This window comes from Talpa occidentalis, unplaced genomic scaffold, assembly GCF_014898055.3.
Source record: "Talpa occidentalis isolate TD23 unplaced genomic scaffold, MPIMG_talOcc4v2.1 talOcc4.14, whole genome shotgun sequence".
NCBI classification, from domain to species: Eukaryota; Metazoa; Chordata; class Mammalia; order Eulipotyphla; family Talpidae; genus Talpa; species Talpa occidentalis.
This window is the reverse complement of record NW_023601433.1, coordinates 2,055,511-2,065,949: the sequence shown is the minus strand read 5'-3', so window position 1 is coordinate 2,065,949 and position 10,439 is coordinate 2,055,511. Positions and strand designations below refer to the sequence as shown.

The window sequence follows — 10,439 nt, the reverse complement described above, 5'->3', positions numbered from 1 at the left end:
CAGGCCTGGAGGGCCGCTCCCTGCCCAGTCCCCGTCCGTGAGAGATGCTGAGCCTTCCCACCCGTGCACCTCCCCGAGTGCCCGTGGGCGCAGGAATGAAGCAGGCCGAGGCCCTGCCCGGCTGACATTCCAGGGCGCGGGGGAGGCCGAGGAGATAGGAGGACGCGTCTGACCTGAAACCCGGTCCTGCCCTGGCGGGAGGCCTCTGACACTGAATGGCCCGCAGTGTGGCACAGACAGGAGGCGGCCGGGCGGGGCGAGGGGCGCGTCCACCGCCTGCGAGGGCAGCAGACAGCCGTGGGAGGCAGCGCCGGTGCACTGCTCCGCGGCACGGACGCGTGGACCAAGTCTCGGTCTTTCCCCTTCAGCAGCGCCCGTGCTCCGGGCCTGTCCTCCTCGGCCCCCTCACGGCCTCCCGCCCCTGTAGGCCGCTCAGGGTCGAGTCCCCGCAGGCTGGCGGGCAGCTCGGCTGTGTGCACAGAGCGGGATTCTCAGGGGCCCTGGCCCCACAGGTGCCCGTCGCCCACTCCTTGCTCTGCCCTGCGCTGTGCTCGCTGGGTGGGCCGCAGCGGGAAGGCCCAGAGGGGGGCGAACGTCCAGGGAGGGGAAGATGCCGCCAGACCGCCCGACGCCCACCCGGCCAGGGGTGCCATGAAGCCAGGTGTTGACCCTCCAGCTGCCTCCCTGAGAGCCGTGCCCCTGTGGGGACTGCCTGGCCCGGCCTCCCGGCCACGTGTGGGTCCCCTCAGCACCTTTGTACAAGACAGAAGCCCAGGGGCCACCCTGGCCGTCTATGCGCCCTGGGTCCCCAGCAGGCGCAGGCCCCTGGGGCCTCAGTTGCCCGGCCCCGCAACTGTGAGCTCAGCCCTTTGAGACCCACATGGAAGCCCCTGCCAAGCCCTGTGGGGCGCCCGCCGGGCCAATGTCCACCGGCCTGGCTGTCCACATCCTGCCTCTCCAGGCCTCGCCCGAAAACCACGCCCTCATTTTGGCAGTTGCAGCTCAGCTGCGCTGCCCGCCGCGCCCCCCGCAGCGTGCCCAGCCGCAGGACTCGGCCACGGCCCTGGAGCCATGACCAGCCGGAGCGGTGCAGGAACCTCCCCCGCCTGGAGGGGAGAGTGTCTGGGGTGGCCGTGGGGGATGCATGGCCGGCCGGAAGCCCCGCCCCCCAGAGTGGGGCAGACTGTGCTGGCCCTGCCGGGCCCTGAGCCTCCGGCCTCGAGGTGAAAGCCCAGACTGCTCAGGCCAGTGTCCGCCTGCCCGCGGCCACTGCCCACTGTGCTACACCAGCCTCCGCCTTTGGGGTCCTTGGTCAGCACGTCCCTGCCCCCAGCCGCCAGGTGCTGCCAGCATCTCCCGGTGCCGGAGGAGCCGACACTGTCCCAGCCGTGTCCGGCCCAGTGAGGACAGCCCTCGGGTCCGCCTGACTGGCCCAGCCGCCCTGGCCGGTGCCTCGGCCCGCAGCACCTCGGGCCCTCAGGAGCCCTTTCCTGCTGCTCAGGGCCCGGGGTCCGCCCTGCTCCTGCCTGTCCTCCCCGAGCTCCCCCCGCCGCTGGAGAGCCCGCAGCCGCCCGAGCGGCCCCGGCAGCAGGGTCAGCGCGTGCGGAGACCAGGCAGCCAGAGAGCGGACAAAGCGGACGCCAAAGTCTAAAACTTCTGAGCACCCGAGTGCGTCCCCACGTGGGCTGAGGGCAGCCTGGCCCCACAACCTCACAGCCATGGCTTCCAGCCACGCAGGGGCCCCGGGGCAGGGTGAGTGCGCGCAGGTGGGCAGCGCAGGTGGTGGGCGGTGGGGGGCACGGGGCGGATGGGGCGGGGGTGGGACGTAGGGATGTCCCTGTGGTCCGCACCCCGGGGCGGGGTGATTCACGGCCGTCTGCTCTCGGGAAGGAAGTGGCGGGGGCGGGGCCGGTCGGGCAGAACCGCAGGTGTCAGCTTCCTGCGGGCTTGGAGCCCCCCCTGCTGCTTTCCCCCTTCACCCCAACTCCACGCGCGCGCCTCTCCCCGAAGGCGGCCCCTCCGGAGGGAGCGTAGCCCGCCGGGCGGGTCCGCAAAGAGCGAGGCCTCTCGCAGACAGGACAGAGGAGGCAGGTGCCCCATCTGGGTCGCTCCGGGGCGGTGGGGTGAGCTGGGGCGCGGGCCCTGGAAGCAGCAGGGGGACCCACGAGGCCCCAGCGCCTCCCAGCCCGGGCCCGGCGGGCTGGTTCCTCTTTCCAGGGTGAGGGCCTCGGGCCAGTTCTCAGACCTGCGCTGCCTTCGCCTGGACCCCTGAGGCCGTCACCGGGGGACGCGCCCCACGACCAGCACCCGGGAGCCCCAGCGCCCTCCCGCGAAATCCTGCCCAGTGGCTGGGGACGCGCCCTGGGGTCGCCCCACACCTGCATGCTTCCTGCCTGCAGCCCCCGCCAGCCGCTGCCTCACCCCAGACTGCGAGCGGAGCGAGTCCCGGGGGCCACCGCCGCTGCGGACAGGGCGACCGAGACGGGGAGCATGGGCCGCGCCCCCACAGCTGGGAGCCCTTCGCCAGCAGGGGGGGGGGGAAGGCAGGGAGGGGGGGCTGGGGAGGCGAGAAGTCAGGCGTGACCCCTCCACCAGCAGCCTGGGGGCGCAGCCCGTCTGGGCCAGAGTCCCGGACCCGCAGGAGAGAGGGGCTGAGGGCTGGGGGAGGGCCGGGGACAGGGATGGCTGGCGGGGAGCAGGTCAGAGGCACCCCAGCGGGAGGAGCAGGCGCAGGTGTGGGGGCCCCGCCCCGGCGCTGGCCCCGCCCGCCCGCCCGCCCAGCTGCCCAGCCGCGGGGCGCCCCGCCAGTGCCGACCCAGCCGCGCGCCATGCGGGCCCTGCTGCCGCTGCTCTGCGCCGGGGCGCTGCTCCTGGGGCCCCCGCCGTCGCCCCGCCCGCCAGCTCCTTAGGTACGGGGAACCGGGGGCGCGAGGCCTGGGGCTCCCCAGGTCGGAATTGGGACGTGGTGTCCCACGCGCGCGGTGCAGGGGGCCGCGGGGCTGGTCCTCACAGCCAGCAGCAGGCGGGCGGTGTCCAGGCCCCTCGCGGCCGAGCCTGGACCCTGAGCCGCGGCCCCCGCCCCTCTCCCCCTCCCCCCTCCGCCCCGGGAGGACTTTGGTCTGTCCCCAGGCGACGGGACTTCCCGCCTCTTTGGGCAGCCTCCCCGGGCCGCGGGCGCAGGGTGGGTGGGGGCCGCGCGGGCCAGGGGTCTGCTTGCAGGGATCCCTGGCAGGGGACATGGGCACCCGGCCCTGGGGGGCACATGGGGGGACCTGGGCGGCTCGCAGGGCCCTGGGGCCCGCTCCGGCTGGGCGCTCCTCCCGCCCCCCTGTGAGGTCCCGGCCAGGAAGCAGTTTTGGCCAGGGGGCCTGCCTGGCCAGCGTCAGTCTCCCCCCAGGTCACGTGACCGGCCCTGGTGCCGGAAGGGGGGCTGGCGGGCACAGGTGGATGGCCCCTGGGGTGAGCCTTGCCAGCCCGGGAGTCCCACGCCTGGGGGCGTGCCCGCCGCGCCAGGACTTCCCGCCCGGCTGCGGGGGAGGGTGGACTGCGCCCTGCTAGTAAGTCTTCGGGGCTGACTTGGGCCCTGCGGCCTCTGCCTCAGGCGGGAAAGCAGCCTGGTCGTGTCCCCAAAACTATCACGACGAACACTGAAATCTCAGCTGCGCGGGGTTTCCAGGGGCCAGGAGGGCCTACAAGTGCTCCTGCTGCTCGTGTTACAGGACAGCCCCTCCTTTTCCCCCTAACACTCGGAGCGCAGGCGCCCCTTGGGCTGTGGCTGCGTGCGGGCAGGCGCCCCGACAGGACCCCTCTCCCAGAAGCCCCGTGGTGGGGGGCATCGCAGCAAACCCCTCGGTCCCTCCCCAGGGCCATCCCCGGCCTTTCCCACTGACCTCCAGCCAGTGCGGAGCAGAGCCTGCGCCCGTCCAGCCTGCGCGCCCCCCTGCCCAGGCCCTCAGGAGCTGCCCACATCAGGCCGGGGCAGCCGCTGCCGGGGGCGGGCGCCTCTGCGCAGAGACGGCTCTGGCTCCGCCTGGCGTCTGGAGCTGATCTGGGCGCGGCCGAGCTGAGGAATCCAGTGCTGTGACCCTTCGCCCCCAACTCTGCTCAAATAGCCCTGGGGGTCACTCGCCTGAACCCTGTGGCCTCTGTATCGCAAGAGAGGGCGGAGGCAAAACTCGCAGGAGGGGGGCGCGCAGGGAGAGGAGCCCAGGGAGGGGCGTGCAGGGGGAGGGGGCACAAGGAGGGGGGCCCAGTTCCCCCACTCTGCGACAACCAGAAACCCACGTTGGAGAAGGCCCTGGGCCCGGAGAGGGGCCCACCCCGCGCTCCGAGCCCGCGGCGTCCCCCGGGCAGCCCGTGGCCTGCGCCTCCCCACAGCTCCCAACCTCCCTAGGCTTTGATGCGCATGAGTGGCTGTCGACTGGGGGGGGGGGGGACACTCACGACAGGGGGCACTGGACTCAGAGGTTCCTGCGTTGGGGGGGGCAGGCCCGGGAGACAGGGAAAGGCTGGAATGTGCTTCCTTCCGGCAAGGACTCAGGAGGCCCTGAGCCAACATGGCCCTGGGCCCAGTTGGGGTGAAGGGCCCAGAGGGAGTCACACCAGCCCCTCCCTGCGGGCGCAGCCAGCAGAGCAGCCCCGGGCCTGACAGAGCGGCCTGGGAGGCCCTCAGGCGGCGGACACCGGCCACAGGCCCGCGCTCTCTCCGCGGGGGACGTGTCAAATGAAGTCCTGGGAAGCAGAGGCCTCGGCAGGCGGAGGTGGCAGGCGGGGCCCGCCGTCAAGGATGGCGCAGTCGCCCCTGCGCACGCCCTAGGGGTCACAGCAGCTGGACACCCCAGCCCCCGGGGGCCCCTCACCTCCACCCCCTCCTCGAGGCAGACGCTGGGCCCTGTGCGCCTGCCTAGGGAGCCGCGCTGCCCTCACAGCCTAGTTTTTTGGATTTTTTTTTAAAAAGATAGATTCATTTATACAAGAGCTGGGGTACAGGCCAGAGATGTGGGGGGTGAGAGGACTCTCCAGAGACAGAGCGGGGAGAGCAGCAGACGGAGGGAAGACACTGCTGCGGGGAGCAGCGGGGAGACAGGAGAGGCCCGCCGCGCCGTGTGCGCATCTCCCCGGCCGCCGGGCACCAAACCCGCGCTGCAGAGGCCGCGGGCAGCTTCACAGCGCCGCGCTCAGCCCGCCGGCCGCCGGGGAGGCCCCGCTAGTTGTTCCCCAATTGCAAACCCGCCGCCCCCGGCGCCGGCTCACCGTGTTCTCCTGTTTCGCAGAGACCTTGCGCTTCGGGGCCTGGATGGCGCAGGTGGGTGGCGACTTCTTCTTTTCCGAGTTTTCACTTCGCTGCTTCCTCTTAGCAAGCCAGGCTCTGCCAAACGTGGGGGGACGCGGGGCTTTCCAGCCCAACCCAGCGGCCTTTCCTGACCGGGGCAGCCGCACCAGGCGCCCCAGGCCCGGGAGCACAGACAGTTGGAGGGTCTCCCGGCCGGCGCCCGCCGCGTGTCCTCGAGGGACGCCCCCGCCGCTGCCGCCACGGGCCGAGGGCCTCGCCGCTGGAAAGTGGCCCGGCCACAAGCAGCCTAGGGCGCGGGGGGCTGCTAGGCGGTGGGAACGCGAGCACCTGCGGCCAGCGGGCTGTTGGGAGTGGGGGGGTCGCGGAAGGGTCCCGCCACCCCGGGTGTCCCCCTGGGGCGGCACAGCTTCCCACCACCTGCTCTGTTTCAGCACCAGAAGAGCTACAGCGCCCGGGAGCTGCCCCAGCGGCTGCGCGCCTTCCTGGGCCACTGGCGGGAAGTCAAGGCCCACAACGCGGGGAACCACACCTACCAGAGTGCGCCGCAGGCTGGGGGCCGGCAGGGGCAGCTGGCGGAGGCCGGCTCTGTGGGCTGGGGCCTGACCCCGACCCCATGCCGATGCCAGAGGCCCTGGGGGGGAGCTGCGGGGGCGGGGGGGGGGGCAGGCCCTGCGGGGGTGCACGCGAGCGCGCTCCCTGACCTCGGGCACGTCTCCTGTTCAGAGGGGCTGAACCAGTTCTCAGACATGAGCTTCGCCGAGTTTAAACGCAAGTACCTCTGGTCAGAGCCCCAGGTAGGCCCGCGCCCCGAGCCAGTCCACACCCGCTCCCCGCCCGCCCGCAGGCCCCCGCAGGCCCCCGCAGGCAGGCGGCTGGCTGGCACTGCAGACCCCTGGGGTTCCCGACACGCTCCCGTCTCCCGCAGAACTGCTCGGCCACCAAAGGCAGCTACCTTGGGGGCGCTGGCCCCTTACCCTCCTCCGTGGACTGGAGGAAGAAGGGGAACGTCGTCTCCCCGTGAAGAACCAGGTACCGCGGCCGCCCTCCCCGACCCTGGGGGCCCCGGCGCTCTCCCCAGCGGCGTCCTGTCCCGGGTCTCCGCCAGGGAAGGCCCGACCCGCCCCGCGCCTGCGTCTCCCTGTCCCCAGCCTGGCCCCCCTCCGGGCGCCCTCTGTGCCCTTAGGACCTGGACGCCCGCGCCCACGCCCGCCGGCCCCCGGGACAGAAGGGGCGAGCGTCCCCTGCAGAGCCGAGGCCAGGCACGGCAGCCTGGCGCCCACCCCCCCCCCCCCCCCCCCCGTGAGGGACGGGGAGTGGCTTCCTCAAGGGGACGCCGCCTCTCGGTCCCCCCACTGGGGCTCCCGCCCTGCCTCGGCCACCAGGTGCTGCGCTTTGTCGCCAGCAGGAGCCCCGGCCCGGCCCCTCCCGCAGCCCGTGGGTGGGAGGCGGCAGCCCCGACCAGCGGCCTCCGATGCCGAGGCCACCGCCCGCCGCCCAGGCCCCTCCAACCGCCACACGCTGAGGGGTGGGCCGGGGCGGCCCCTTGCAGCGGGACGAGGGCCGTGAGCGCCTCGGCGGTGGCCGGGTGGGGCGGGCGGGTAGGCGGCGGCAGGCAGGGCCGCCCCCTGTGGACTGGCGGGTCTGGGGTGAGGGTCAGGAGCGGATGCCCGTGGGGGCCTCGCGGCCTGTGGGGCGGCGGGGGAGGGCCTGGGGGCCGGCGCTCACGCCTCGCACCTCACGCCCCAGGGCGCCTGCGGCAGCTGCTGGACCTTCTCCACCACGGGGGCCCTGGAGTCCGCCATCGCCATCGCCGGCGGGAAGCTGCTGTCTCTGGTGAGCGCGGCCGCAGCGGGGGCCAGGCTCAAGCCCAGCCCTGGCTGGACGCCGCCCTTGGGGACGGGGGAGGTGGACCCTGGCGCGGATGGGCTGGGGCCGGAGCCAGGCCTGTCTGCCCCGCCCCAACCCCTGGAACCCCCTTCTCAGGCCCCTCCAGGGTTCACCAGACAGGCAGGGTGCTGCTGAGCCTGCAGCCCTGGGCTGACCCTGAGGTCCAAGGAGACACTCCCGCCTGCAGAAGCTCGTGGCCTCTCCCTGAGCAGGCGTGCAGGGGTGTAGGGGCGTGGGCTGTGGGGTTCAGGGGCGCAGGCGTGCATGGTGCAGGGCACAGGACCGTGCTCATGGCCTGTGCTTGTCCCTCCAGGCGGAGCAGCAGCTGGTGGACTGTGCTCAGGCCTTCAACAACCACGGCTGCCAGGGGTAGGCCTGTCGGTCCTGAGCCCCACCCCCTAGCACAGGTCCCCCCGCCCCCCCGCCCCATCCCCACCCGGGCGCCACCATGTGGGCCAGAGACCCAATGAATCAAGAGCAGGAAGCCCTCGGCCCCCAGCCCAGCCCGCCCGCCGCGTGGGCCCAGCTTCAGGGGAGCCGGGGTAAAGTGTGGGGGGGAGCACAGGGTCTGGCCCGGGGTGAAGGTCCCGGGGGTGGGGGCTCAGGGCCTGGCCCGGGGGGAAGGTGGGCGCAGCGAGGTCCGCGCAGGCGGGCTTGCTCCCTGTGGGTGGCACCTGCTCCCAGGGGTGCCCCTCTCTTGCAGGGGTCTGCCCAGCCAGGCCTTCGAGTACATCCGCTACAACAAGGGCATCATGGGCGAAGACGCCTACCCCTACAAGGGCCGGGTGAGTGCCCCCCTCCGGCCCCACCCGGCCCCGCTCCCCAGCGCGCCAGGCTCAACCGCCGGCCCTCCACGCCCCCATGCCCTGGCCCCCATGCCCTCTCCGGGCTCGCGTGAGGGGAGCCTGGGGAGGCCCCTCTAAGCCTCTGGGGTGCGAACCGGCCCCGCGCTCCTGCTGAAAGGTCTGGGAACTGGGCGCTGAGCCCGAGGACCCGGCACCTCACACCCCTCCACCCCCGCCCCCACGCGCCCCCAGGACGGCCCCTGCAAGTTCCAGCCAGACAAGGCCGTCGCCTTCGTCAAGGACGTGGCCAACATCACGATGGTGCGTGCGCTGCCCACCCCGGGAGCTGACCGGGGGCGGGGGCGGGGCAGGGGCCGGGGCTGCCCACGACCACCCGCGGCTCCAAGGTCCCCGTCAGAGAGGCTGCGCCGAGGGGACCCTCCTCCCTTCACAGCACCCTGGATTCGGTGCTCACAGCTTTACCCCCATCTCAGCTCCCAGGGAGCTCCAACCTGGGGCCCCCCAAACCTCCTCGGCCTGGACCCCGGCCCCCGGGGCTCTTAGGGGGTCCTGCTCTCACCAGATTCCCTCCTCAAAGGGGTGAGCCCCGGGGCTGCCTCCCCTCACCCTGCTCCGCTGGCCCCCCGGGGCGGAGGCCAGGGCGCGGGGCGCAGCCGGCTCAGCCGCGGTCTGTGCGCAGGGCGACGAGCAGGCCATGGTGGAGGCCGTGGCCCTGCACAGCCCCGTGAGCTTCGCCTTCGAGGTGACCGACGACTTCCTGATGTACAGAAGGGGCGTGTACTCCAGGTGGGCCCCGGGGGTGGGGGGCGGGCAACCCAAGGCCAGGGCGGTGGGCAGCGCCAGGGCCGCTCCTAGCCCAGAGACGCGCCGCAGGGCCGAGCAGCAGCACCGGCACCCCAGGGGGCGGGCAGACGGGCAGACAGACGGGGGCCGGGGCCCTGAGGCCTCCTGCCGCCCTGGCCACACCCGCCGCCCTCACCTGCCGGTCCTCCTGGTTTCTTGGGATTCCCTCTCGGGAACTGCGTCGCCATGGTGACCCATGGCCCTGCGGTTGCCCAAACCCCGGGGGCTGCTGTGACGGCAGGGGCGCAGCCAGGCCGGGGGGGCCTACTCGGACAGCAGGGGCTGAGCCGCGGCACCCTCCGCGGGGCCCTGGGGTTCCCCCTCAACCGCGTTCACCCTTCCTTTCTCCCCCCAGTACTTCCTGCCATAAGACACCGGACAAAGTCAACCATGCAGTGCTGGCTGTGGGGTACGGCGAGGAAAACGGGGTGCCCTATTGGATCGTGAAGAACTCGTGGGGCCCCTACTGGGGAATGAACGGGTAGGCAGCGGCTGGGGCGTGTGTGCCCCGCGGGGTCTGGGGCTGCCCAGAGTGTGGGTGGCCAGCCCAGGCAGGGGGCAAGAGCCCCCAGACCCTCCCTCCCTCCTGGGGCCTGTCCTGAGGTGCTGAGCGCAACGGAGACCCAACCAGGAGGCTGTGCCCCGCCCTGCGGCCTCCTGGGAGAGGCTGGACCCCAATCGCAGTCCCCCCCCCACCCCGTGTCCTGGGGTCGGGCCACACGCAGAGCCTGGTCCGGGGACTCCCCGGGCGAGGCACGGCCCCTGGGCCTCAGCAGCGCCTCCCCCCAGGTACTTCCTCATCGAGCGGGGGAAGAACATGTGCGGGCTGGCGGCCTGCGCCTCCTTCCCGGTCCCCCTGGTCTGAGCCCGCCTGGCGGAGGCGGCCCCACGCCCCACACACTGGAGCCCCAGGACAGGATGACGACCCACACGGGCGATGCCCGCGCCGGCCACGGCTGCAGCTGCGCCCCGGACTGCTGGCCACGGGGCAGGGGTGGGAGCCCCCCGCTGTCCTTCCGTCTCAGCAATAAAGCTGTGCTGTGCCAGCACCCAGGAGGGCTTTCCGGGGCGGTCTCGGCCGGGGGCTGGTGGGGTGCGCGGTCGCTGTGGGCTTGTGGGGCCGGCGGGACAACAGGTGGGTGACCGCCCCGGGCCCCCGACTGTCCCGGAGCGTGCCGGGCCGCAGCCGCCCTCTGGGCCCGTGGCTTGTCCCTCCTCACCTGCGCTCTGGACGGGGGTGCCGGGAGAGGCGCAGGCGACCCTGAAGCCGCACCCTCACGCAGGCTGCCCTGCCGGGTGCATCTGGCAGGGGTCTAGGGCCCGGGGGAGCTCACCACACCTTCCCCGCGGGCCGTGCCAGTCCCAGAACCACCCGCCCTGACCGCGGGGCCTGGCGTGCGCCGGCGTCGGAGCCCGCGGGATGGAAGAGACCCCGGTCTTGTCCACCGGCTCCACGGGCGGGGGCGCCGGGCGGGGGCAGGCAGGGTACGGCCGCCTTTCCTGGCTCCGGGCACAGGGGATGAGCCGCCAGGGTGGAGGCGGAGCCTCAGGAGCACCCGGACACGGGACGAGAAGGGGGTGCCCCGGCGATGACAGGGCTCGGCCAGGCA

General features: G+C 73.3%; 1 protein-coding gene across 1 annotated transcript; it reads left to right on the top strand.

Annotated features, from left to right (window-relative positions):
• The first annotated feature begins 1,718 nt into the window (after positions 1–1,718).
• CTSH (cathepsin H) lies at positions 1,719–9,869 on the top strand. Its single transcript, XM_037511393.2, is given in 15 exon segments — positions 1,719–1,752; positions 2,400–2,472; positions 2,782–2,909; positions 5,274–5,305; positions 5,725–5,830; positions 6,017–6,087; positions 6,219–6,303; positions 6,306–6,322; positions 7,040–7,126; positions 7,494–7,549; positions 7,884–7,965; positions 8,218–8,286; positions 8,666–8,772; positions 9,185–9,310; positions 9,619–9,869. Coding segments are annotated over 15 exon segments (1,149 nt in total). The 3' UTR covers positions 9,695–9,869.
• The last annotated feature ends 570 nt before the right edge of the window (positions 9,870–10,439 follow it).